This window comes from Fusarium vanettenii (genome assembly GCF_000151355.1).
Source record: "Fusarium vanettenii 77-13-4 chromosome 2 genomic scaffold NECHAsca_18_chr2_1_0, whole genome shotgun sequence".
In the NCBI taxonomy this organism is placed as follows: Eukaryota; Fungi; Ascomycota; class Sordariomycetes; order Hypocreales; family Nectriaceae; genus Fusarium; species Fusarium vanettenii.
The window spans coordinates 834825-862771 of record NW_003315867.1 but is presented as its reverse complement, the minus strand read 5'-3'; the positions used below and the strand labels follow the sequence as shown (position 1 = coordinate 862771).

The 27947-nt window shown below is 50.2% G+C and overlaps 6 protein-coding genes across 6 annotated transcripts; 3 read left to right on the top strand and 3 right to left on the bottom strand.

Moving 5' to 3' along the window:
• Positions 1 to 182: 182 nt before the first annotated feature.
• Positions 183 to 2250, top strand: NECHADRAFT_76112 (uncharacterized protein; the record flags this gene model as incomplete). Its single annotated transcript, XM_003046365.1, has 8 exons — positions 183 to 458; positions 520 to 621; positions 671 to 715; positions 993 to 1379; positions 1453 to 1585; positions 1646 to 1765; positions 1833 to 2009; positions 2057 to 2250. 8 exons carry the CDS (start codon positions 183 to 185, stop codon positions 2248 to 2250), a joined length of 1434 nt encoding a protein of 477 aa, XP_003046411.1.
• A 668-nt stretch (positions 2251 to 2918) lies between these two features.
• Positions 2919 to 3749, top strand: NECHADRAFT_76111 (uncharacterized protein; the record flags this gene model as incomplete). Its single annotated transcript, XM_003046364.1, has 1 exon — positions 2919 to 3749. One exon carries the CDS (start codon positions 2919 to 2921, stop codon positions 3747 to 3749), a length of 831 nt encoding a protein of 276 aa, XP_003046410.1.
• Positions 3750 to 3825: 76 nt separating this feature from the next.
• On the bottom strand, positions 3826 to 6879 carry NECHADRAFT_76110 (uncharacterized protein; the record flags this gene model as incomplete). The annotated part of the gene is made up of 5 exons (XM_003045802.1): positions 3826 to 4455; positions 4564 to 4858; positions 4912 to 6027; positions 6120 to 6583; positions 6634 to 6879. 5 exons carry the CDS (start codon positions 6877 to 6879, stop codon positions 3826 to 3828), a joined length of 2751 nt encoding a protein of 916 aa, XP_003045848.1.
• An 885-nt stretch (positions 6880 to 7764) lies between these two features.
• On the bottom strand, positions 7765 to 11739 carry NECHADRAFT_76109 (uncharacterized protein; the record flags this gene model as incomplete). Its single annotated transcript, XM_003045801.1, has 1 exon — positions 7765 to 11739. One exon carries the CDS (start codon positions 11737 to 11739, stop codon positions 7765 to 7767), a length of 3975 nt encoding a protein of 1324 aa, XP_003045847.1.
• Positions 11740 to 12463: 724 nt separating this feature from the next.
• On the top strand, positions 12464 to 13537 carry NECHADRAFT_76108 (uncharacterized protein; the record flags this gene model as incomplete). Its single annotated transcript, XM_003046363.1, has 3 exons — positions 12464 to 13006; positions 13087 to 13317; positions 13379 to 13537. The coding sequence occupies 3 exons, from the start codon at positions 12464 to 12466 to the stop codon at positions 13535 to 13537; spliced, it is 933 nt and encodes a 310-aa protein (XP_003046409.1).
• Positions 13538 to 22875: 9338 nt separating this feature from the next.
• NECHADRAFT_76106 (uncharacterized protein) lies at positions 22876 to 23457 on the bottom strand (the record flags this gene model as incomplete). The annotated part of the gene is made up of 2 exons (XM_003045800.1): positions 22876 to 23094; positions 23350 to 23457. The coding sequence occupies 2 exons, from the start codon at positions 23455 to 23457 to the stop codon at positions 22876 to 22878; spliced, it is 327 nt and encodes a 108-aa protein (XP_003045846.1).
• Positions 23458 to 27947: the final 4490 nt, after the last annotated feature.

The following is a 27947-nucleotide window of genomic DNA, read 5'->3' as shown; positions in this document are numbered from 1 at the left end:
CACCCACCACCAATGCAGCCTGCAAGCCACCTGGGCAACACCTGCCCGGTGAGAAGCCTGCTTTCCGCTCCCATCACGCGCCCCCTCAATTGTCATTGCGGTCAGGAATCACATTCAGTCCCTGTTCTATATCAACAGACTCCAATCAGTGAGTTCTGCGAGGCCAGGATTTCTCGAGCAAGATGGCACCCAACAAGCAGCCTGTACTGTTCGACGTGTTGACGACTACGGCGGATGACCTTCGCAAACGTCTCGAGGCAGGAACCATCACCAGCCTGGAGATTGTAGAGTCGTATCTCTCACATATTGAAGCGCACAACACCACCGGCGCCAAATGCAGGGCCATCATCTCTACCCCTCCCAGATTTCAGCTTGTCGCCTGGGCTGCTCGGCTCGATGAAGAACGCCAACGAGGGGACGTGAAGGGTCCTCTTCACGGAATACCCATTCTCCTCAAGGTATCGACTTCGTTCTCCTCTCTAGTCTTCCTGTTACGTTGCTAATCCGGGCTTCGGGCAGGACAACATTGCTACTGACCCGTCTCTCGGGATGCCAACAACCGTTGGATCCTATGCTCTCTGGGACTCCTGCCCAGCGGGCAATGGCCCAGTCGTCGAAAATGTACGTCACGCCCTCCATCAGTCCATACCTTCTAACAGAAACTTCTCAGTTGATCGACTGCGGCCTCATCATTCTTGGAAAAGCCAACATGACGGTAAGTCTTCGGACAAATAAGGCCTCAAGATGTGCCTCGAGGTAACAGTATAACAGGAGTTCGTGGGGATGAAGTAAGATCGATTGCATTAGGGCTATGGCTCCCTCTCATGGGGCTGACTGACGTGAACAGAGGCGTGAGTGGGTGGTCCGCGGTCGGGGGGATGTGCGAACCTGCGTATATCCCTACTGGTTACAAGATCGGAGAGAAACCTCGCGGTGAAACTGTAAGGCTCTTCAAAAAGGTTTCTTTCATTACATTAACCCGCTGACTATAGACACCTGCCGGCTCTTCGACTGGATCTGCAGTGGGCGTCGCCTCTGGGTTTGCCCCAATTTTTGTGGGAACCGAGACATCTGGGTCCATGGTATCTCCTGCTGCTGTTGCAGCTCTATATGCACTCAAGCTCACGCCAGGCTCCATCCCGATGACTGGGGTTATGGAATTGACTGCTTGCTTTGACACGCTAGGCGCTTTTGGCAAATCAGCATTGGATGTAGCTCTCGCCTGCGATGCTCTTCTAGCTTCACATAGTGGGACGAGTCTGGCATCGTCCGTGTCATCTATGAAGCTTGAAGATGTTTCGGTGGGCTTCGTTGACATCGAAAAGTGGAGGCTGCCTGCCGGCACTCAGGTTGACGATCCGAAATACTTCGAGCAAACCGTAAGTACATGCGACTGGCGCATTTTGCTTCTTTTCCAGTCAATCAGGGATGCAGCTTGCTCATACTTCACAGGCCCGAGAGTATCAGCAAGCAAAGGACATGCTGCGACAGAGTGGTGTCAAGGTTGTCGACGCATACATCATCCCTCCAGAGGAGTACATGATAGGTGACATAAGCGTCGACGATTTGATGGACAAGATCATTAGTAGGGAATTCGAGCGAGAAAGACGATGGCGATAATTAGCCTACTGACTTGTTTCAATAGGATGCCAAGGAAAGAATGGTATAGAGCGCTACCTCAAAGCCCTCAAATTCTCCAAGGTCAGAACTTTGGAGGAGATCCTCCAATTCAATGAAGACCACGCGGAAGTTGAGCTTGACAAAGGTATGGCACTTAATCGATCCTCCGGAGCATATCTGACGCGTGGCATTAGGCTACTGCCCAAATCAAGGCGGGCTCTCGGGGCTCGTCACGGAATCGAAGCCGGATGATGAAGTTTCGGAGTGGCTTGAGGAGTGCAAGCGTTGGGCGGCTACGGAAGGAATCGACAAAGTCACTTCAGAGCAAGGTGTGGATGTCGTCGTGTGTTGCTCAGACAGCTACTTTGCAGGCGTCTCAGTGGCAGCGCGTGAGTGCAACACGTCTCCTCCACTAAGCAAGTTCTGACCAATGCAGGATACCCGATGGCGGCGGTTCCTTTAGGGTACATTGAGAGTAGCGGACGACCATACGGCCTCCAGGCCATCGCCCCAGCCCATCAGGAGGCCAAGTTGGTCAGGTTCATGGCGGCATGGGAGCGCGTCTTTCCGCCGAGACGGGTCCCGGATCTAGAAGCGTGCGAGAAAGCGAGGGTCGGTTTGAATGATTAGAAGTTCGGATCGCGCCGCTCCGAGGATGATAGCTGAATTGACCCTATAATCCATGTGTTCCTGTCGACGGTCCCGGTTTCTGACTCGCCCGCTGGGGTCACGTGATCAGGAGCGGCTCCGGTCAGCTACCAGCCAGAAAGTCACCGCTCGTGAACCACCTTGTACCTTCACAGCCTCAAGTTGTGTTCTGACCGTGTTATTCTTGTTGGGTTGCTCCGAGGCCTCTGCCCCCTGGCCTTGTGTAGCCTTTTGAACAAGTACCTTCACAGCCTGCTCGTCCGTCCGCGGTTCCCCCTATGTACTTGACGAAGCTGCGCCCGACGCCCGCATTGCCTCTCACAGGGAGAAGAGGGGCCGAGGTGTGTCCCGTTTCTCTGCCATTGGGTGCTCGTACAAATTGGCGAATGAAGATGAGACGTTTCACGCCCGAACCGCATTCCCCGGACCAGTGAGCGGCTTGCGCGGAGCGCCTTGTTGATACACAGGCCTTGACGCGTGATCTCACAGAAGAAATGAGAGGAGGCCTTTGGCCTGTTCAGTGATTCTTACTACTACACACCGGGGAGCGTCTATAAAACCCGAGCCCCTCAGAACATGTACTCTGTTTCCTCGCTGAGGACTCAGGAAAGCTCAGTATCGACGAGGTAAACTCGATGAATGCTGAAGCCATGTCCTTCACCAAGACATATTTCCTGTGTCCGACATGCGATTTCATTTTTCCACCACCAACGGGCCCGCTATGCCTTGGGTCTATAATCCGCTCCACGTCAGCACCGCAATACCCTCTGAACAGAGCGAGTGTTGTTGCCGTGGCCAATGCATTCCCGCCTATCGTGGAGACGGACTGGAAGAAGACTGTCTCGGCTGAAAAGGGGCTCGGACTAGGTGTCTACGCACAATTCTTGCAGCTGGCCACCGGTGGACTGCCCCTTGGTCCCGAGGTCGAGGTCGAGCACTCGAACAAGATGAAGAATACCTTTGCCTTCGACACGATGACGACTCTGTCTTTCGAGCCTACCCAAGAATATGTCGAGCAAGCTGTCAAGGCACCAGCCGTGCAGGCATGGCTGCGGGAGCCCAGGCAAAAGTTTGCGCTCGTCAACACGCTCTTCCTCGTCACGGGCATGAAGCTCGTCAAGGGCGCCAAGATCAAGTACTCGACTTCGCAGAGCACGACGGTCAAGGGGAATCTCGGCATCGACGTGACCGCGCTGGGCACGACCTTTGGCCCGAAGGGGCACTGGACCCGCGCCGACGAGGACGCGGTCGAGTCCACTCGCGAGGCGGAATTTGTGTTTGCGTTCCGCGTCAAGAGGCTCAAGTTTGGGCGGAGAATGAAGCTGGAAGAGTACAGTAAAGGCGCCTTTATGGCCGTTGGTGGCAAGGCAGATGAGGACGAGTGTGTCTTGGTTGAGGACGTGGATGGAGCTGGTATTGAGACGGCTGAGGCTGTTCCCGATGAGACCGAGAATGGAAACGTCTATTGCGTTCCTGCTTGATTAGTTGTCGAATCTTGGATCGCAAGTGAGGAGCCGTGTTCAGTATACAAGGTGCAATTTTGTTCTGTGTACAGGGCTACTTCTGATATCTGTACATGGTCCTCTTGATATCCCTGATTTTCCTATAAACATCCTCCTCTGTCGAACCGCTATCGAAGAGAATCTCAGGCGTGATGTAGTCATAGCCCGGGCCCCGCCTTCGTCTGACCATACTATTAAAGACCATGTCCATGGAATTGTCCCTTTTCAGCCACTGTCCCAGTCTTTCACTTTCTACAGCAACTTGCCGATCCTGGCGACGAACAAAGGACAGGACCGACGCAGCTAGACCAGCGGCGATCGGTGTGGCCACCGACGTGCCTGAAAGAGACCTGACGGGCTGGTTGTGTCCGTTCATGCCAGCGGGCCAGTGGGAAGAGACTTGCTGCCCAAGTAGACTGTAGTTGACGTCCTTTTCACTTGCTGTAGGGTTGAAATCGGAGGGGTTGCCGTTTCCGTCGGTTGAGTGTATACAAAAGACGCCGGGATACTGAGCTGGGAAAGCTCTGTCAAGGTTCGCCCCGTCATTCGATGCTGCCGCGAACAATAGCGTCCGCTCATTCAGTGCGTTGGCTATAGCGTTGCTCATGGGCTCGTTATATTCACGGATGCCGAACGACATTGATATAATGTCCACTTTCCATTGTTTCACTGCATGATCAATAGCCTGCATAATCCGTTAGTCTAGTCCAACAGGTCTGCTCTGGTGTGGAATCAATCCCGCCTTTGTAATGTCATTGAAGGTATTAGGGTCCAGAGCTTCCCGGCGCGCAACTCTGGCGACATAGATCTCAGCGCATGGGGCAACTTTGAGAAGAAGACCTAGAGCATGAGTGCCGTGTCCGATCTCGTCTCGAATCTCGTGTGGCTGTGTTCCATGTACAAAACTTAGCGCTTCCTTGATTTGTGGGTTGGCTCGTTGTTGATCCTCGATCAGGAAGGGGTTTGTAGTGTCGAGTCCGGAGTCCAAAATAGCTATTCGCACAGGTTCGACAGGATCGAGAACAGGATTAACATAGCGAGAGATCGAAGATAGTAAATTGTCCATCCATCTTTCCGAAAGGGGATTTCTAGCGGGTCATTAGTACGACAGAGACTTGTAGTTGATGGGGAAACAACCCACTCTGATTCAGGTCCTGGGCCCATATGGAGACTTGCATCAAAGAAATGCAAGCTCTTCCCTGAAGGCTTGGCAAGGTGTCCTTGGGCTTGTGGTCCCGGAGAAGGCTGTCCCGACAGCCGTAGCACCATATCCGAGTGGAGATAGCTCACAGGCGCGCTGTCAGTAGACATTGATCGATGCCAGGTTCCCCTTGCAGAGGCATCGTTTGCCATCTGGGAATCGACCTGACCCGCGTGGAGGCGGACAACCTCCCGACCGATAGGACCCCAACATGACTCGTTGCTTCGAGCGTCGGATGAACCCAGATCCCCTAATCGAATGCCCCATGCCTTGAAGATCACGTTTTCAAGTCGTTTGACGACGTTCTGGTAGAAGAGCCGCTGGACAATAACATCGTCAAACTCAACTTGCTCCCCGATTGGATAGTACTCCCCAGTAAGGCATGCTTTCGTGGCGAGGTAGTAGTCGACGCCAGCGTCGTCTTCCAGAATCTGAAGCTTATCAAGACAGGTGTAGCAATCATCATTGATGTTCCTGGCGCCAGGAACTCCAGCGGCGGGTGTTTCTTCCGCCATGAGCTCGACAGGTGTGCAGAAGTGAAGCTCGCACAAAAGAATGCCCAGTGCTAACACGCTGGCGTTGGGGTGAAATATGTGTTTCGAGGCATCTCCGGTGTCGGTGGTACTGCGGGCTGGCATGACTGGAACGTGCTCCAGAGCCAGGAATGGTTTCGTGATGTCGGGGAGTTCTCCATTCTGCCGTGGCTCAAAGAATTGTATCTTTGAATGATTGAAGGAGAACTGCAGCCATGGTGTCTCCAGAAAGGGAAGAAGAGCTGAAGCCAGGGTAGCAGCCAATACTGCCCTTCCCTTGAATGGCAGCACCGATTTGCCACCAGGTAGTTCTTGCTGGCGTTGGAACAAGGCCGACAAGGATACTGTGCTTGACATTCGGTCACTCCCAAATGTCTTTTGTTGCGGACGAAGTCTCTGAAACACTCCATCCTCGAGAGCGAAATGCAAGCAATTTCGTTGACCGATGGACTCGGTGATGCTTTGGCATAGTATGTGGTGGGCAAAGGCGGGTTGATTGCTCAGTATCGGGTCAGATGAGCGCCTGATGAGGCTGTTGTGTAGGTCTCTGCACCGTCCGTGTTAGCGAATAGAGGGAGGCCAGGCGCTTGATCACACAATGCTTCGAGTGCTTACTTGACCGTGATTCTGGCCTCCTGCAGAATACTAGCTGGTACGGACCGTACGCCGAAGAAGACTTGGAAACTGGCCTCAGACTCGAGGTTGGCCCCCTGCTTGTGTTGTGGCAGCGACAGTCTCACGCTCAGCCCTGAGCACTTCTGGCACACACAAACCCAGTGTCTTCGCAACGCATTGTCCAAGGACACCAAATGTCTCCTCATCAGCACGGCAAAGTTGGCATCGGGGTCGTCGAGGCTGGACTCGCGAGTTGGCTCTTCGCGAGGCAGAACTCGGCGCCTCTTCCTATCTTGCTCCAATTGCGAAAGTTCCTGTATCGCATCGTCGCACTCCCGTCCCCGCTTACCAACGCGAATGGCTGCACCTAGGTCGGCATGCGGATCGCGACTTGGATTCTCGACCATGCGGCGAAGATTCGGAAACCGCTCGTTTCCATCTTGTTCGAAATTCTGCTCGGGCGACTATCGTTAACAGGCAGGAAGTGAGGGGGTCAACAGGCCGAAAGACGTACGAAATCCATCTCTCGATGAGGGTCGTCCTGAACAAGATGTTCGAATGCGCGCAGAGTCCTTTTGACGCTCGCTGGGTCGGCTTCGCGAACATCATCACGCTGCATAAATGAATCCGCGCGAAGCCAGGCCTGGCGCTTCCGTGATTGCAGTGACGCCGGCTTTGCCGACCTTTGCGGTCGATTTCCAGAGAATAGTGCAAGCACGGATTGCAACAGGCTTGGGGCATCGGTGTCGTCGTCGTCCATGATTGATTGCGCATTTAAAATGATGGATTTGAGGATTGCAACCGAATACTTGTCCAACGTAACGTTGGCCGGACGAACATTGGCAGATCACCTAGGTGCTATATACTGGTCTGTCCCGGATCAGGCTGTGCTACGCTCACTCCCAGATCCTCAGGACCCCGTCACAGCTGCCCGCCTGGGCGCATATCCCGTTGAGGGGTTGCCGCTGACCATGGCAGCCTTGTCGGGCTGTGTCTGCCTTGACGGGCTGTTTATACAAGCTTTCCTCCTTCATCCCCACAGCGGAGAGATGGTGCCTTTTATCCATCTTAGAAGAGGCCTTGTTGAGGTTATCGCGGCGGCATCTTTTGGCGGTTGTAAACTATAGTGGCTAGTCTTGAATCTTGGGTCCAGGCTCAGTTGTATTTTGGCTGTGTTATTTCCGTTGGGTTGCTCAGAAGTCTACCCCCACCCCCTTCTTCGAGCCCCTGACCAAGCCTTGACGGGCTGTGTCTGCCCCCCTCCCCCCAAAACACGGCGTGTCCTTCCTCCGCGGTGGACGGGGGAGGGCCCTTCAGCTGCCTGGGAGGAAATCATGGGCGACAGACCTGTCGGAGAATCGACTGCAGCACTCAAAGGCGCCGGCGGAGGTCCACCCTTCACACTCTACCTCTATGAGGTTGAATTATTCTTCAACACTCCAGCTCTCGAAGTATAAAGAAACACAGGACAGGACACGCCTCACATTCTCAGCAAATCGATCATCTCTGCCATCACCACCTCCAATAGTAGGTAGGTACAACCAGAGAGCCGCACCGCAAATACATCAATTCTGTCCATAGTTAGTACGCCAAATTGTGAATTTGTGCGCGATTACAGGATCCTGAGTGCGCATCGCGCAATCCTTCATACACCCAGTATGCGATTCATCATGTGTTCAACCTCCGGCAAGGACCGCAGATGCTTCTCGACGCTTTGTTTCTCCGCGCTCAAACCGTACTGCTTCCCAATGATCAGGCACTCTATCAGAGCCTTGCAAGCCCGCTTCTGCAGCGCTCCCGGAGGCTGCTGGGCTATCAATGCCGCCATCTCCTCCGGGATGGCCTCACCAATGAGCCACCGGTGGGCGGCGGCGTTCTCCTGGCAGAGGATCAAGCATGCGGCCGAGGGTATGTTGAGAAAGCGGTCCTGTCCATTCTCTTTGGCCTGCTGGGCGCACTGGAAAATGGTGTTCAGGATGTGACGCAACAAGGCAGAGTCTCGGCTGTCGCTGGCGACGCGCAGCTTCTTTGCGTACGCCTGGTTCGCGTCGCTGAACAACCCAACCTCGTAAACGCTGCCGATGTATCCTTCAAAGAACTCAGCGGTGACCCGGGATATGTACTCGATCGGCCCTGGTTTCTGTTTGTCGAGCATGGCGAAGTGGACCGTCATGAGTAGGGTCGTTCGGAGCACGTTCTCTTCCCGGTTCTCATTCCGGATACAACCATCGAAATCGATCAGGAATTCTCTGATGCCGAGGTGGAAGTACTCTAGAGAGTCCCTCTCGTAGGCGATGGCGGCCCAGTCTGCGATTGCCGCAGATGTGATGTCGTCTCCTGGCTTCCATCCTTCTTGGACAGCTGTGGATTTCGTCTCCATGCCGGTGAAGGTCATGATGACCACCAGTGCCTGCATATCTCCGGGTGTGACCCTCTGCAAGCAATATGTCGGCAGGTCGCCCATGGCCTGGAGCTTCCTTGCACTCTTAGCATACACCAGCCCCGCGAGGAACACATGGTACGGTTTTGCCCATGCCCGCATTTGCTTCATCTTGTTCTCCTGGATCAGCTCCCGCAGGACAGGCAGACTGTCCATGCGGTTCAATGCCATGTACTTGAAATAGAGGGTCATCAATTCAAGGACCAGAGGAATGCGGATGGATAGGACCAGTCCCTTCGTGACCAGGTCCACATCTCGCGTCGTATGCTTGAAGCGCGCATTCAGGACCTGCTCCTGGAGCCCAAGTAGCTCTGTCACCCGTTCATCCAATGGAGCCGTAGGCGGCCTCAGAGAAGCAACTCCCAGAAACGATGACAACTTATCCACGCGCGCTCCTTGCTTGAGCAGTTCCTCCGTGATTTCCCTCGAGTTCCCCAAAATGGCTCGCACCAATGGGGTGTCCGTGTCGCCAGTCTCCCCCTTGGCCTCGATGCGGGCACCGTGCTCGAGCAGTACCGACACAACGTCTCTGTGTTGACCGATTACTGCTATGTGTAAAGCAGTTAACATGCTTCGATCCTTGAAGTTCACACGTGCCCCATGTTCAAGCAGGAGCTCCACCATTTCTCGGTGACCTCTGTTGACTGCCCAGTACAAAGGTGTCCGGCCGTAATTGTCCTTCCGCGAAATGAGGCGGGCATGTGTGCCGAGTAACATTTTGGCCCAGGGTACGTTTCCAAAGTATGCCGCCAGATGCAAGAGAGTGAAGGTGGGCGGGCTGCCGCCGTTCTTCTCCTGCTCCCAGTAGACTTTCCACCATCCTGTCCGGATGGGAGAGTCCACTCGAAAGAATGGACGCGAGAATTCTGTCGCTGAATCGATCACATGAATGGCGTGGTGGAAATGCACCGGCCAGTACTGGCTGGCGTAAGATAGGAAGGGATCCTGGCCGGGCGTGCTGGAATTTCCGTACCCGCGTTCTACGTGAGCCAAACAAGTCTGCATGAGTTTCCTGTGGGTTTCCTGGCCCATATGGAACATGTCGATCCCTTGGATGTTGACTTGATCGCTCTGGAAGAATTCTTTCGCCGATTCGTGAACCAGATTGACGACGTCTCCTTCGACCTTGACGAGCAACCCGCCGACCCTAAGCCGCCTCCGGGTCACTTGTGTTGCTGGAATAGTACCAGCCGCCTCGACTCCAGCGGCCACGGCCAATTCTTCCAGTGTGAGGGGCCGGGCAGCGAGAACAACCCATTGAAGAATGGGGACCAAAGCTTCCTTGTCGTCGACCTGCCGAAGAAGCCGCTGATAAATCCCACTCAGGCCTTTGGGAATTTGGCGGAGCACTTCATCAATCTTGCTCCAACTCCGGCCCTGAAGCTCATTGGCAACGAATGCAACCCACAGAAAGGTACCATCGGCTCCAGCTAGCAGGGTCTGCTGAACCTGCGCGACCATCTCTTCGGAAAGGTCTTGCTCGGATGCCAGTTCGGTGACTTTGGCAAAGATGTATCTCTCGACATCATGCGTAGTTTCCGTGTCGGAGGCGTCCAACTGAATTTGCGGATAGTGACCGAGTTTGCTCTCCAACACAGACGGCTGAGGTCGGGAGAGAATAATGAGCTTCAGTCGTGGCTTTGCCCCTTCCCCAGACTTGGACAAGTAGCTTCCAACGGCATCTAGAAGCTGTCTGAGCGATTCCTTCTCGCACTCGTCGAGACCATCGAGGACACAGACTACCTGAGAAGATGTGGTCTGCTGGAGCAGAGTCAGGAAAACCCTCCACAGCGCGACAAAACTGGAAATTGTGTACTTGGTCGTATCCGCCCCCTCGAATGAGTTCTTGACTTCTTTGGCCAGGTGGGGCTGGAGGCCGATCCATTGATGCAGGATGCCTCTCAATATGGTCAATGCCGTGTTCCGATTCTTGTCCCGATTACTGCAGAAGTAATAGAGGAGAACATTGTCACCAGCGTCAACCAGTGGTTGTAGCACCTCGGTGATATAAATCGCGAGCATTGTCTTTCCTTTTCCAGGGCCACCTGAGATCCAGAGGAGTTGTTGGCTCGTATCTGCCAGCCACTCTTGATAATGGTGATGCTTCGTAACCCACTCGCAGGTTCCATCAACCCTGCGTCCCTTCAGTGCAATGAGGGACTTCCGATCAACGTCCGGTCTTGTCAGGAGTAAGGCGTCAAGAACGGGCGCGGCCTCGGCATACGCGTTTGCGGCCAAAGGTATCGTCTTGGAGGCGGCGGGCACGAATGACAGGACCTCTCTTGCGTATGCTGCTGCGGTCGCTGCAGCCCAGGCATGCCAGATATCTAAGCTGTGCGAGTCTGCGTAGTCGCTAATTCCTCGAATGACCAGGTACTGAGCGGCATCCCTCAACCCAGTTGCCTCTTTCTCGAAGCAGAGAATATCATGCTTGCGTGCGAACTGGTCCCGTCCTGCTCCGTTGCGCGTCAAATGACGGGTGGAGGCAATTGAGCCATAATGAACAACGGGATCCTGTACTTCACGCGGCTGCCTTGATCGGATCTTATCCGGGTCGCAATGACTGCATCCACCTTTTTCAGATCCATTGGTTGCATGATCATAATTTGCGTCGAAGAGGATGTCTTGTTCTGGGCCAGGGTGGGCAAAGGTGACTGGATCTTTCTGCACGATCTCGGAGATATAGCGGGGCATCTTGCTTTCTTCAAAGATGGCGGCTGTCTGGGCCTTCCCCATAGCTGTGAGAAGCAAAAGTGTCGGCTGATCCAACGGTTTGCCGAGAGCAATCTGATCTTTCGCTCGTTCCCCGTTCACGTCGTACTCGAGGACACCCGACCACCCAGCTGACAACTTGCTGACAACAACATCACCGAGACGAACATCATCCTTCGTGTCGGGCACTCCTCCCGCGATGCCTACCATCAGATTGAATCGGACAGATGGGTAGCTTGCATGCAACTGTGCGGTCACGTCGGCCAGTGACGATTTGCCGTGCACCTTTGGATATGCCACAACGACATTGTGGTGCTGAAGATTCCCGAGAATGTAGTTGTTGTTGCCGTCTGGATCCTGATCCGTGGGTAGATTGTCATGGACACGATCGAGCGCTGCTTTGGCTGCGGCCACCTCGACAGGCAAACGGCAGACCCACCCAACTGCGTAGTCTTCACGGGACGCCATCTCCAGCCAGAGCGCAGGTCAAGAAACGAGAGACTCTGGGAGCGTCGGTGCCGATGCGTTGTGTTAGCCCGGTGCGTGAAGCTGCCTGAACGGTAGGTCCGTCCATTGCGCGACAGAGTCGCGACTTTTTAGGCCGTTCGCATCGTTGCCAGCCCGTCGTTAGTGCCCGTCGTTAGTGCCCGTCGTTAGTGCCCGTCGTTAGTACCCGTCGTTAGTAGCTAGGGCACGGGTCCATTATCGTTGCCAAGCACGCGTATCGCTGACCCCTCAATGCTGACTGCATGCTTGAGACGCATGGGGCCGGTGATGGAACAAGCAGGAACCAACCACGTCGAGTTATTTGAAACAGGATGTTCAGCTCAACGAGGCTGGCGCTTAGAAAGCCCAACCCCAGCGCTATCAACAAGTCAAAACTGGTTCAAAAGGCTACACAAGGCCAGGGGGCGGAGGCCTCGGAGCAACCCAACAAAAACAACAAGTCAAATCAAATCAAAGCAAGTCAAACGCAAAAGCAAACATCTCCTATTAACCAATAAGGGTATTTCAAGTGGAGAGCGTACTCGCTGACTTGTTCACAGCACTGCCCAACCGAGGAAAAGAGCCGCAACTTCGCAAGACACAAAAAAGCTACCAAGCAAAGAGGAAACGCATTTCTTCGATTCCATTCTTACTCACTCTCAAATTCCGGCCTTCACACATTACACATCACCAGGCGCGACAGTAAATGGCGTCCGCTCCCCGTCTCCGAGTTCCGACCAAGGAGCCAGAGGCGCGCAAAGGGCGGGGAATGGAAGACGACGCAGGACGCCCGGATCTTCTCTCGTTCGATGAGATGCCGGAATGGTTTCAACACGACAACAATCAGTGGATTCTTCACGGCTACCGGCCCATATCGGGCTCGGCTCGCGCCTCGTTCCGCAGTTGGCGGTATCTCCACAACGAGACGGTCAACATCTATTCCCATCTCATTCCGGCCGTTGTCTTCCTCTTCGGCGAGTGGTACATCTTGCAGTACCTTGCTGGCAAATATTCCAGAGTCACTAGCACCGATTTCATTGCTTTCTCATTCTTCATGCTTACGGCGACCATTTGCTACGCATTTTCGGCTCTTTATCATACTTTGATGAACCACTCTTACGACGTGGACCATTTCTGCCACCGACTAGATATGCTTGGTATCGGGATCTTCATAGTCGGTGACATTGTCTTGGGAGTATACATAATCTTTTGGTGTGAGACTACGCTACGCAATATTTATTGGTCTATGGTTAGTTGATCTCTATATGCTCGACTTTTTCTGTCCCAGGACTGGTAATCAGATCTAACACTGTCTTCATCGATCAATAGATTGGGGTTTTCGGGGCATTTACCATCATCACGAACATCCATCCCAAGCTCCAGAGCCACAAGTATCGCTCCATGCGAACAGCAGCGTTCGTGGCGACTGGCGCGTCCGTTGTGGCGCCTTTGATTCATGGACTCGATGTATTCGGGCTAGACCTGATGAACAAAAAAGCCTTCACCTATACTATGGTGGCAAAGATAGGCTGCCTTCTATCTGGAACCGCGCTTTATGCAGTAAGTCTCCCATCTTGCCCATACAGGAGGAAAATTGATCCTAATACACGTGATTCGAAAGATGAGGTTCCCTGAAAGTTGGTGGCCTGGAAAATTCGACATGTGCAGCTCCCACTCATTCATGCACATCCTGGTGGTCTCCGCCGCTGTTATCCAGATGATAGGGTATCTGGAAGCCTTCGACTATGCTTACTCAAATCTTACCTGCTCTGCCTCTTGAGTTACTACCTTTTGTAGAGCCTGTAACCACCGGGACGAGCGGCGACCTTCCAACCTAGGTAGCGCTGTTGGAGATTCTGGCAGCATAGTGCTTTTGGGAGCCAGGAATGTTGACATTTAGAACGAAGGAGAGAATATTCACTCCAGGGACCAAGATTCGTCAGCAATGGTTGGGAACGCTTGGAATTAAGGGCGTGGCAGTGTGTCAGTGGTCCGTTTTGTTGTTTTGACGTTATGGGGTTCTTCTCCGGAGAGATCCAAGAGGATCAGCATGTGCCTTGCCGGCTGCTAGTGCCCTCCTAGCCTCCCCCTTAGTGTTTAATTTAACAATTCTTTCACATTACGACAGGTTGTTTACCTAGCGAGCTATATTGTCGTGCGAGCGTTAACCTAGTGGATCATTAAATAAATGTTATAATATAGGCGACTCGAAAGCGCTGCCATTTCCAACGGCGCTGGGGCTCAGGATGACTAGCTACTGCACTGCTATTCACAAAAATACGGACACGGAGCTCATCACAACATTGGATTCATAGCTCGATCCGGCCATTACAACTCACGGCTGTTCTGTCGCTCCTCACACTCGCCTTGGAGACCGAGGTCACTATCTTCCACCCCAGAGCCGTCTGAACCAATCCGTCCGGCCTGATCTAGCCTTGCGCTTGTTATCGCTTTTTTGGTTTGTGGGCATTGGCGAGAGTGGTAGTTTATTGGAAGCGACATGATCCAGAGAAGGCGGCGTTGGCGAAACTGGAACAGGTGACGAAGGTCCATCCGGCCTACGGATTTGAAAGTTGTTTGGCTCAAACAAAGGCGACTTGTCTGCTTCGGGCGAGTGCGGTATGGGCTGCTCAGGTGGCTGGCTTCGCTCTCTTAATGCCCGACGAATCTGGCGTTCCACCTCTGGGTCGGTATCTCGTTTCCGGTATCCTGCTAGTTTGAGCCGCTGCAAAACGTCGTCATGCGAAATGAATTCTTCCCAGCTCTTCCGCCCCGTTGGAAGGATGTTGGGATCGGCACCGGAGCCAAGAAGCAGATCCATGATGGAGTGCATACTCTTCTTTGCAGCGTAATAGAGCGCAGTCCTCTTTCCAGAGTTCATGCCATTGATGTAGTGGCCCGATTTCAACAGAAATCTGATCAAGTGGGCGTTGCCAATGGCCACAGCATCGCGAAGTTCTGTGACGGCTTGGCAACAACGCGACTTGCTGAACGCCAGGTTGTTGATGGCCTTCTGGGAATGACTCGTTGGTCCGCGACCCAGCCATTCTTCTGCAGTGAGGCCGCTTTCGTCTACTAGGGCCTGAGGGTCTTCAATGATGGATTTGTCGAGCAAGATACGGACGGTGGCTAGATCTCGACTGTGAACGGCCAAATGAAGAACGGACCAGCCGTGGTTGTCCTGCAAAGAAGCGGTAGATCGTACGCGGTCGTCCTGAAGGAGGAGATCAACGACACGGGAGTGCCCCATGAAGGCGGCATGATGTAGCGCGGTCCAGCCGTGGCATGTTGACTTGAGCGGATCGACTTCCCCCCTCTTGAGGAGCGAGTTCACAATGAAAAGGTGCCCCCCATTTGCAGCGCAGTGCAATGGTGACGTACCGTAAGAGCTGACAGCATTGGGATTGGCCCCATGATCCAGCAAGAAACTTACGATCTCCTCATGGCCCTCCTCTGCTGCCCAATGTATCGCCGACCATACATCGCGATCACGATAGTTGGGATCCGCACCACGGCGGATGAGTAATTCGACAATGGGAAGGCTTCCGGAAGCTGCCGCTTCTTCCAAAGGCGTAGTCTGCTGCGTATTTTGGGCATCGTGCACACTGGCACCCCGATCCAGAAGCATTTGAGCAGTTGAAACCCGTCCCAGACTGGCTGCCCAGGCGAGTGCAGAACGTCCATCCGCGCTCGATGAATTGGCATCAGCGCCCATCGATAGCAGCTCAGCGGCGGCATCTTCTTGCCCAGCAACGACAGCCCAGAGAAATGGGCTGAACCCAGAGTTGTCAGTGATTCGTATGTCTGCACCATGCTGAACCAAGACTGCCACGCATTTGACCAGCCCCCTCTTCGCAGCGTAATGCAGAGGCGTTGAGCCATTTGCGTCCTTACAATCAACACTTGCGCCGCTCTGGATCACAGACTCAACCAAGTCCAGATCACCGGCTCGTACCGCGTGGTGAAGTTTCGTCATCCCCAATTCGTCTTTGTCCTCCAAGTCGAGTTCAGTCACCCGTGCACTTATTTCCTCCTCGTGGCGTTCAGGATTGTCGTCTGCATCACCAGTGTCATCGTCTTGGAAATCAAGGTCCTCGTCTTCCAGAATACTATACATGGATTGGCGTGCAACTCCGACAACCCCGGTTGGCCCATCGTCTTCTAACGGTTGGTCGCTCTCGACGTTCTCGGCGTTCTCATCATCGTCGCTGGGAAGTTTTTGCAGTGCAAGCAGAGCGATTTCCTTCATATGGCCGGCGACGTGCGACTGGAGAGCTTCGCTCGAGAAGACAGCGCTGGATTCGACCTTACCCGGGGGTTGGAAATCGTCGCCAAACGGACAATTCAGGACCTTGTCGAGGACTGGCCTCCGCGCCGCCCGGGAAAGCGTCCCGACGTGGGCTTCAGGCACTCCGTGCTCCGTTACGGAATGCTCCTGGTAATGTATCTCTTGTTCAAAGACGATTGGATCGTGAGATGGGGCTCTGCACTCCCATGCATACCCGTGAGCTGTCCGCATGTGGTTGGACCAGGCCTTTGACGTTTCGAACGTCATCGGACCGGTTCCCCCATGGTGACCTCCCCCTTGGCACTGTGAAAAGACACATATGAAAGGCTCTAGGTCTCCGATAACATGATTTCTGGTGTACATTAGTCACGCGTTCTTACGATATGATAGGAATGCCTAAGGATCCGAGCACTTGTGTTGGCCCTCTCTACTGCGTCGAAGTAGAGAGGTCTACTCCGTCGAAGGAGAGGGGACTACTGCGTCAAAGTAGAGTGAGTCCATTACAAGGTACTCGAGAGCCCAGGCAGAGAAAATAATCTACTTACTGCCACAGCAGGGACCTCGCAGTCTTTTTGAACTCAATGATGACGCCGCAGTAAATACACTGCCCATTTGGTGGTATGGGAGGGAACGACAATTTGTTGTTCACGAGTACAGATTTTGCGCGGGGGACTTCGGTCGTGGATTTGGCGTACAAGGCCGCAACGGCGGTTTGTCGAGCAGTAGTCGCATTTGTCACTGGTGCTGGCGAACGGACAAGCGCGTTGTTCGTATCAGGCTTTGGCAGCGGGCTCGGCGCAAACCGCACAGCCGGCGCGCTGCCCGTCATCTTGGGGAGTACAGCAACGGACGGAGCGGTTGGCGGGCTCTGAATGCTCATGTCGATGCGTCTCCGATGGGACCGTTGATAATATAACCGTCGAAGTCGCCACGCGTTGGCCTCTACCAATGCCGAGCGGAGCGCCTCTGGCGCCTCTGGGAACCGGAACTCAATATAACACCTTGTGTAGAGACGCAGCTCGTCTATGGCCTTGTTCGCGTCTTTGTCGTTGTAACTCTCGATCTTGCGGGCGCGGTTGGCTTTGGCGGACCTTCGAACAGCGTTGGATAGACGGAAGAGCCGCGTTATTGTTCCGCCAATCGTCTCCGTCACCTTCAGGATGTTTTCCTCTGCCGGATCGACATCGCTCTCCGAATCACTGGTGTCGTAGTCGGATCTCCTCGTGACTTCTGAACTGCCTTGGACTGAGATGCGCTGTCTCTTCCTGCTCGTAATATGTGGTGGGCGTTCATCGATTGGTTTCACTGTTGTCAAGACTCTCTTAGCCTTGATACTCAATCCATTCAAAGGCGGTGCTACTCACAAGACAACAAGGTGTCGCAAATGATATCCAGGAGCTGATGTATAATATCCGCAGCGGTGGGACTAAATCGGAGTCTGTAGTCCAACGACACATTGAGAGGCCCCCAAACGTCCATGTTGGATGTCCACAATGTGAAGCGTGCCAACTGGTCGTCCATGATAGTAGGGTCTTCCAATATTTCAGGCATAACTAGATATTTGTGGAAAAGAGACCGGCATTGTGTCGCGTGCTCTGCGATGGTTGGTCTGAGGTCGTCTTGGAGGAAGACATCTTCCATAGACTCCTCTCCCGCGTGCTCAAGACTTTCCATAGTAAGAGGGCGCGGCGCAGGCGGTCGCGAGTCCAGGAAGCCGATCCTGGTCAGGTCGGCCTGACGGTATTAAGACAGCACGTGTCTTGGGACGCTGCCCGAGTCGATTGCTAAACTTTGGTTTGGCGCAACTTATTGCCACGAGAGCGCGAGAGGCTATGGAGCTCCTTATGGTGGACGTCCTCGAGAAGAACTGGTGGGCGGGGTATCCCTGTCGTCCCCGTGTGAGGTATTGACTGAACTAAATAAATAACCTCTGCTATTACATATAGCAAATTACATATCCAACGCATTGTAATACTGCATAACGCCTCAGCCTTCTCAGGCCACCCGACAATGGGTTACGGATATAAGCAACCGCTCGCCCGGCGGCTCCGCTGGTAAAGACACGGCTTGATTGGCCTCTATGCGAGGTCTGACAGTGTTACAACGACGAGCAAATCTGACGAGCCGAGCGGGCAATTGCGCGAACGGCTTTCAAGGTGAGCACATCGTGGTGAGAGTTGCCGGCACAAAGGCAAGATCACAATCTTGGGCGAGATGATGAGTTGCGAGGATTAGACTGTGGAAAGGGAGAGAAGACGGGGGAGAGACCGTTCCCTGGTTTGCTATCTGCAGATGGGAACAGGCGTAGGGCAGCCGTTGAGACCGGGTAGCCATGGGTTTGTCGGAAGCCTCGTCTGTGATAAAATCAAGGTGTCTGCGGGTGGTCTAAAAGGCCGACTCGGAAGGGTCGCAGGGCGCTTGACCGAGGCGATTGACTGGATGAGTCTTCCGCGAACTTCAGGAGCTGTCACGGACAGGGACCAGTCGCGTTTGAAGAAGCCAGAGCTGGGATAAACCGGGGCGCGAGAACTCCGGGGAGGAAAGAGAGCCTTGAAACCGCTGACGGGCCTGCTCCAAGCGCTTAGTGTCCGAATCTAGACGCGGGCCGTGCCGTGGATATTCACGCCAACACCAATCAAATCCTTGGAACAGCACAACTTCTGTCAACGCTTGAATCTGCGAGTATTATTGGCGTAGGTTTGTGTGAAGGTGGCTATGCAAAAGAAAGCATAGCAAGGTGATCAGCGTCGCTGAAATGCCAGGCGACTGAACGAGTGCTAGCGTATACGGATGCTCAATGTGATTGGGATCTGAACCACCCCCTCTGCACCAGTATGCCACTGACACCCTGACCGGTCACCTTGTGTGCACCGCGCCCCGCTCGTCTGCTGGGTATTTCGTGTTCAAACATGCGCATCTCCCTCGACCACTATATGGTTCCGGTCGCAAACCGCAGAAGAGCTGAGCTATGCGTTAGTCAAGTTATACGGAAGCATCCTGACCTATCTCGCCATAGCAAGGTTATACTACGGGCAGAACAGTTTCGGTGAGTTGGCGCATACTCGTCATATAGTTGCTAACCAGGTCAAAGCGTATTATTAAACATGGAGTCCTTGCCTCGTCTAACTTGGAGTTAATCGCTATTAATAAAGCCCAGATATATGTGGACTATTATGCCCCTAACTTCGGCTTACAAGGTTAGTAACTATTTACATCAATAAAGTGTTATGCTTATACTATAAAGACTAGCTAGAAAGCCATGCCGAGCTTAAGCGGATAGTAAAGGACTTTAATACCTGCGTAAAGCGCTAGAATAAAGCACTACACGATATCACAGATCAACTCTATTAAGTCTCCGGTCCAGAATAATCGCTACTACTAACTCATCTAGGGGAACAAAGAAATAAGATTCTGCATTAGATCTCAGATAAGCCTTATAAAAAACACTATATATAGGCGAAAATTAAGGTCTTAAAGGGCATAGGGAAGTAGCTTCTACGCGACCTAACTTTTTTACATTAGAAAAACAAAAGCATTTCCTCTATTCTATGGCTTTATAGGATTCTAGGGTCTAGCAAGAGCAAACTAACATATATAAAGAGCAACATAATAACTTCTAATCTAATTATAAAATCACAAATCTATTATTATTAAGGACGCTCTAGAGGCATTCCGACAGAACCAGGCCCCAGCCGACTTAGATACTCCGATCCTTTAAGGATAGCGGCTAATATTACGAAACAGCTCTCCGCTCCTCAATCAAGAGGACAACTTCTCAAAGCCATAATCGAGGTATATAAAAAAAAAAGGAAGAGAAGGCCTTTATATCTGAGCCACTCTACCTTAATAAAAGCAAGGACTTAATTATCACGGCTATAATATAGTCGAAGGCGGTAACGCTAGGTAAGAAACCGACCCCACTACGGTAGCTAATCATAAGGAAGGAAAGTATATAAGTTAAATAAAATTAATTTAATTTCTCTCGATGATATAAATTAAATACCGACGACTCGACTTAACTCAACTATATTTAACTTAGAAGATTAAATAATATATAGAATATACTTATTATACTTTCTTATATATTAATTACCTTAGCTATTAATATAACTTAGTTATACTTAATACCTTTAAGTATATTACTAGATATAATATTATATTACCCTTTAAGGCTATATAATATAATCTAGTATTAATATAAACTAATATAACCGGTTTATCCCTTAGGAATTACCCTCTTATTATATATTAATAACTCTTATTTATTAAATTACTCGCGTTACCTTAAATAATATCAAATATAATAGCTACTTAGGCTACTCCTAGTACTAACCACTAGCAGGTCCTACCTACTAATTATCTACCTATTCTTATCGTATTAGCTTAGGCTAATCCTAATAGTAACGAAGAAATAAATAACGACGATAAAGAAATTAAATAGCTCTAAGCTTAGGTCATAGCAATAACCACTAAAATAGATAAGCTCAGGGGACTTATTAATCGCATAGCCGCTAATTAGGAAGTCTAAAACTAATAATACTAAGATAATATCTAGCTTATTAATAATATAGCTATTATAGCTATAAAGGGCAAGGATATTAGAGAAATCCTAAAGCTAGAACTACTAGAGAAGTTTAATAATACCGTATATAAATTACTTACCTTCCTTATATAGTTACGCGCTTTTATAGTATACTACTTAACTTAGTTTAAATAGGAGTCTAGCTATATCTAATATACTATAAGATGACTTATTAAGCATACTACTATATAATTTAAACCTAGCATAAAGGAATACCTTAATACTCCTTTCGCCTAACTCTCCTTCTATACCCGCGAACTCTATGCCGACTATATTAAATTCAAAGCCGCCCTATAGTAGGCCTTTAGAACTATTAACGAGAAGGCATAAGCGGAACGAGAAATTAAGGCACTTAATTAAACTTAATTTACCTTAGAATATAGCATAAAGTATCTCTAACTCGCCTTAAAGCTAAGATAAAATTAGTAATTACTTATATTACTCTTCTTTAATAGACTTAAGAAAGATATATAAGCCGAACTCTATAAAGAAGACCGACCTAATAACCTTATTAATTATATTAGCCGAGTAATTAAGATCAATAACTAATAGTTCTCTTAGAAGAAACTCTAGAGCCCCCGTAATAGTAAGGGGAATTATTAGAGACCTTAATTTAATATTAATTAAAGATAATACTAATAAACTAATATATCCTATAAAACCTATATAAGACCTATAAAACTTAAAATAACCTAATAAAAGAAATATAATTACTATAGACTTAAATACTAATACTACTATAAGATAAATTATATTAAGAAGATTTACTATAAAAAGTAATATAATATTAAGGAAAGATATTACTAGCTATAATAATAATAACTTCCTAAAGGCAAAAAGTAAATAAGATTTATATAAGCTAATAATAAACTATAGATAGCTTTATATATAACTAAAATACTTAGCATAGCCTAGACCAGGTATAATAATACCGGCCTAGAATTAGGAGAAGTTATTATGCCCCACGACTAAATATACCTCACTAAGGAATAATTTAAGCATAATAACTATCCCTAGCTAAAACTATAGCATACCATAATAAAACCCTTAAAAATAAGATAGCTCTACCTCATAGACAGGTTAGGATAGAAGCCACTACCAGAACTAACTAACGGGCCTAATAGGGACCTAAATATAAAAACTATCACGGTCATATAATAAAAGAAAGCTACTAAGGTAAAAGTTAGCTAAATGCTACTACCTCTAACCCCCTAGGAATAAATAGACTTTAATAAAGCCACTATAAGAGGATTCAGCTATAAAGATTAAGTTATTAATTATATATACAGCACTAATATACCTTCTATTATCTATAAAAGGGACTACTAATAAGACAATCCCACGCAATATAATAAGACGCTTTACCTATAATATTAAGTTAAAATATCTTAAGAATATAACGCGGTATATAAATAAAAAGAACCCCTAAAGCGCCTTAACTAGCACTATAAGGACCCTAACTACGCTATAGGAGTATAGGCATAATAAAAGCTAGATGCTATATATGCCTAGCGACTACGATGCAACCCCGAAGAAACTAAATAAGAGAAAGATTATAAAATTACTATTAAAGAAGAAATAGGCTTATATTACTAGAAAGAAGAAAAGGATAAGTATATCTAGTTAGCAAGGGAAAAATAAGATATTAATAATGCGGATAATATCTATATATAAGCTTATTACGCATAAGTCGCTATAAATCCCCGGTAACCTAAAGCTCGATATAACCTAAGGAATAATACATAAATAATATATATATTGTTATGGATCCCTTAGCTCTGGTAAGGGATAGAGGTACCGCTGAAAGCGGCAGTGAGATAGCTGACTTTAGCAGCTATCTGGTTGAAGTCATATAATTCATAAAGTATAGAGAGCAAAGAAGGCACAATGTAAGTAATCTAATCTAAGTTGATTCTTCCTAACTAATAGCTGCTGGATTTGACTGTTATAGCGCTAGATCTGTCACGTGGGGAACCCGTATGACTGGGGCATGTAATAAGTGCCGGGGTCCCTAAAAGCTCTGCTGTCCCAGCAGAGTCCGAATCTACGCTCTCCTATCCTTCCTTCATTAAGTCCAGCAGTAAAACAAAAATCCGTTTTCTCCCTATTTATATTCTGGTTATTCCCTGAACTCCATGCTTCCGTCTGTCCTTCCGTCGAAATTATCCTTCTGCCTGATCCTTCTATTCTTTCCCTTGGCCCTCACTAAAAACAATCTATCTCCGCTTTACTCATCGTCGAAAAAGTTCTAGTCCCAGCTAATCTCGTCCCCGTTGGATGCGCCAGTCTTGCCGGTGGACTTAGCGGGTCTGGGAGCGCGCTTCTTGGCGGGTTTGGCGACCTGCTGGAGAAAAGCGTTGGCCTTCGAGATGCCTCCGCGGGCGGCGGTGCTGCTGCGGGCGGCCGGGTTTCGTACTGCCGGATTAGCCCGCTTCTCGGTGGTCGGATCGACTAAGACGGGGGTTACCTTCGGCTTACAGATAGCTAGAGCCGGCTACTAGACCGCTAGCTGCTTCTTTACCTCTGCGACCACGATCTTCTCTATCTAGGCGTTGAACTCCTTGAGGTTCTTATTATACTCGTCGACCGTATCCTTCGTGGCCTTATAGGCGGTAATTTGGATCGCCTAGTTGCCGATTTCGTCGTGATAGTAGTTGGATTCCCGTCGTAACTTCGAGACCTTCTTTACGATTTGCTTCTGCTCGCCGTCTATCTGTCGCACCTTGTTGACCAGCTGATCGCGGAGTTTGTTCATATTGGCCTTGATTTCGTTGACCTCCTTCGATGTGGCGATCGAGGTGGCGGCGGCATTCGCGGCGACTGCGGACATGTTATCGTCGACTCTAGCCTGCTTGCCGCTGGCTCCGGTGGCGGGGCGTCCCCCGATCTAGATTATCCAGCCGCGTTGTATGGTTGCGAGGTGTCCGGCGATGGTTCCGTTGGTGGCACCGTAGGGATCGACGAAATGTAGGAGCATGAGTTTGGCCTGATCGGGTAGATAGTCGGTCTACTACTTCTTATTGCCCCGACTCTCGCCGTATCCACTATTTATATAGGCCTTTGTAGCGTCTCGAACGCGGTTCTTAGTCTTGCGCACCACGTTGGATTCACCCTTGGTCTTGTCGCGCTTGGTTCCGGCAGTCTCCTTCCCCTTTCCGGTCACGGGGGTCGCAATCTTGCCGTTGCTAGCAACGAGAGTGTCGTCATCGGCTATCTCCTCGTCGAGTTCGCCGCTTTCTATGCCGTCGTAGTACTCGTTAATCAGTCGTTCGACACGGAGGAAAAGATCCCACTCCGGATGGTCGCTATCGGGCCGGGAGCAGTCAAAGTCGGGCTGCTCTCCTGCGGTGTGCTCCGGGCTATATAGCTAGAATTCGACGTGGAGGCACTAGAGGGCGTCCGTTTAGGTCTAGACCTTCTTCGTGGCGGATCCTCTAACCGGCCCGTCGAATCTATAGTTAGCGTAGGTACCGCTGAAACTATCGTCCTTATCGTTGCTACCGGTGATGCGATTATTTATTAGCTTGTCGATATGCTCCTGGTATTGGCGGTGAGCTGCTCCTCTGGAACTACCTGGGGCGCTACTGGGAAGTAGGTATCTGCCGCCGAATTTGCGCGGGCGAACTAGCTTAATCTCCTCGAGGTCCGACTTATGGTCGGAATCGTTATCGCTCGAGCTAATATCTATATCCTTCCGGCTAGGATTAGTATTATCGTTATCAAAGAGGTTATCGAAAGCAGGCGTATTGTCGTCGGTGACGTCGCTATTATCGCCTTTAATATTGCTCTGTATGGTCTTATCCTATTCGGGGCGGACTCCGCCTATATCGGCAGTGGGAGTGCCGATTCTCTCCTTAGTGCGAGTGCTATCGTCGTTAATGGCTAGAGTCGCTATCGTGAATTAATAAGTTTAGCGGCGGCCTATTGTTTTCGCTGGGTGTGATTTGTCGGTTTGGTTGGTTTTGGCGGCGGGCGTGTGGGTTCGCCGGCGGCTAGTTGGTTCTGACCTTGCTTGTGCTATGGGGTCTGTGTTGGTGTGGTGCGAGGTAGAAGATCGGGTGAAATTTTAGCGGGGTCGTAGGGGTTTATATGCTTTGATCCCTGCGGTGAATTCGATTGTGTTCGTGTGTGAATTTCGGCTTGTTTTTGCTTGTTTTTGGCATTGGGTTCTGTCCTCGTTTCGTGCTATGTGTTCGTGGTTTATTCCGTCGTGTTGAGGCTGAATTCGCGTGCCTACTTGCTGGAAAGGAGTCTAATGAACTCCGGGCTTCTGCTGTGATATCCCTCGATTCCGGGATTTATCCTGAATATTAGTGTTTTTAGAAAGGGAGGTATTAATATCGCTAGAAAAAGGTGTTCCCTGATAAATGCGAGATATATGAAAAGTGGTTAATAAATGAAATAGTATTCTGGGTCTTCGGTTGCGTATTCCTCCCGGTTTATCGCCGTTTTAGGCGGTGCTCGTTCCTTATTTATCCTCCGGTTTAAAGGATTTAGGCATACTTTTCTTTTTCTTTTTAAATTCAAGGCCCTAGTCCACCGGATTCGCTCTCTTCTATACTTCTACCATGCTCCTCGCTATGTTTCGGAGCTTGGGTTCAGCTATCTAGTTGTCGTCTTTGGCCGTAAAGCCGACCCATCTTACTAGTAAGTCCTTATATAGCATCTTATTCTTCTAGCGGATTCATTGCTGCACGATTCTTTCTACTTCCCAGTGGTCTGCGACCTCCTCGTTATCGATTGCAATGGGAGCCGGTAGTGGAATCGTTCGTTAGTATGGGTCCTCTCCTTGTGCTAGCTTCCATAGATGGGCGACCGAAATAACCGGGTGGACTTTCTAGTGCTCTGGGAAGTCGAGCTTGAATGCCTGCTGTCCGATCTTGCGGATGACCTTATAGGGTCCGGCCCTCGTGGGTAACTATTTCCTCTTGGGTTTCCCTGGTAAGTGATAGCCCTTATGGAGTCGCAGGTAGACTATATCACCTTCGTCGATATTGATTTCCTTATGCTTCGCGTCGTACCTAATCTTAGCTAGCGATGCTAAGGTATTAATAAGAAATTCCGCCTCCTTATAGTAGATCTTACGCAGCGCCTCCAATGCTTACGCGTCTACTTCCTTATCCTCGATTCCGGATATAGCTACGAGGTCGAGGATTCCGCGTAGGCGGAACCCATAAATCAGTTCGTTTAGTGCTCTCCCGATGGTGTTTGATACTGCGTTGTTGAGGTTGTGCTGTAGCGATGGGAGTAGAGCCGGCCACGGCGTGTCTGGATCCGTTGCGGTATAGTACCGAATCGCAGTTTCGACCGTCTGGTTCTTTCTTTCTGAGATCCTATCGGTCTAGGGGTAATACGCGGCCGATATAAGGAAGTTAACTCTAAGGAAGCTAAAGACGGCTCTCTAGATCTAGGATATGAACTTCGGGTCCCTATCGCTGATGATCCGTACGGGGACTCCCCAATCCAGTAGGAATAATATCCGGATAAGCACCTTCGCCCAGTCTTCTGCCATATATAACGTATGCCCTGCTAGGAGTATTATCCTTTTCGAGAACACGCAGTTAACGGGGGCTAGGCAGTCGAGTTTATCGTGCCCTTCGATGAACCATATTGTCCCTGCTGCGGTTACCTCCGGCAGGTCTATAATGAAGTTAAGGGCGATCGTATGGAAAGGTCGTGGTACTACCGCAATTGACTATAGTTCCCCCTGAGTCGGCTTCTAACTTATCGAATTCTCGTGATATACTAGGCAGTGGGCCACGTAGTTGCGTATTATTTTCGATATTCGGTAGAAGTAAACCGGGTTTAACTCTTAAGTTATGCGGTTAATTCCGAAGTGGTGCTTATTGTCGTGGATGATTTCGAGGATGCTTTTGACCAAGGGTCGTGGGATGTAGAGTCTCTGTTTTCCTTCGTATCCGACGTGGTATAGGAGTTCATCGGAGAGTTCCCATGGCCGGAAGGGTATTGTCTTTAGTCGTCGGTTCTAGCGGTCCGCGTTCTGGATTTCCTTGATATAATCCCGTATCCGACCTAGCTTCGAGTCCTTACTATAGCCCTCGATTACTTGTTAATAAAACTCCGGTGTGATCCCAATTTGCATTGTTTCTACTTCTGCTAAAGCCACCACGAAGTCCAGCTCGTCGAAGTTGCTTTCGGTGGCTCGTCTTACTAGTCGGTCTTCGACGGGTAGGCGGGAGAGTGCGTCTAGGATCACGTTGAGTACGCCCGGCACGTAGAATATCCTCAGCTCGAATTGGGAGAGGTAGTTAGCCGCCTTAACCAACTTCGGGTTGGCTTTATTGAAATCGACGGTCTTCAGAGAGGTATGGGTGATAATACCTTTGGTTGCAGCGTGGTCGGTGATAATATTTACTAGGTGCCTGCTTGATTGCACTAGCTTTCCCATCTTTCGTACTGCCCATGCCAACGCTGCGACTTCGGCTTCTATCGATCCGTATCTAGCCTCTACTGCGGAGGTTAGGCGCGAGAAGAACCCGATGGGTTTTAGCTTCTCGCTTAGAATATCCTTCCCAGGAATTAAGCTTCTGTCCCATTCCCCGTCGATCTAAAAGACGAATAGGCTAAAGCCGTTCTTATACGCGTCGATTTTAAAGAAAAGCGGTTTTGTTGGATTATGGTGCCATAGGGTGAATTGTTCTGTTAGGAATTGCTGTATCTCGTCGAAAGCGTTTCGTTCCTTCTCCGTAGGCGTGAATGCGATGGCTGATGCTTTCAACCTGCGGACTGGTTTTAACGCTCTGGTCGGCAATTTCGAGGCGGCTTTAGCTTCGCGCAGTAGCTACGACTTCCGATCGAGTAAGGGGCGCATTCGCACGTCGTACTATGGAATTCCTTTTCGGAGGTATCCGGCTATCCTAATATAGGTTTCGAGAGCGGCTAGGTCGGTTAGGCATACCATTTTTATGAAAGCATCGAGTCGGTCTTGAGTTCGGTGTAGCCCGTCGCCGTCGACTATGTATCCGAGCAGCTTAACCGCGTTATATCCTATAAAGGATTTATCGGCGGCGATCTTCAACCGATTCTCATCGAGTAGCTTTAATACCACTTCCAGATGCTCGAGGTGCTCCTCGAAAGTATCGGAAAAGACTACTATATCGTCGATATAGACACGCACAAAGGCGCGATATTAGAGGAACATCCCGTCCATGAACCGTTAGCCAAAAGCCAGTAAGTTCTTAAATCCCATTAGGGCCACGTTAGAAACTTCCAACCCACGGTTAGATATAACCACCATTCGATTGCGGTGCGCATTATAGATAGGCAGCTGATAGAAAAATCCGGTCCCGTCGAACATCG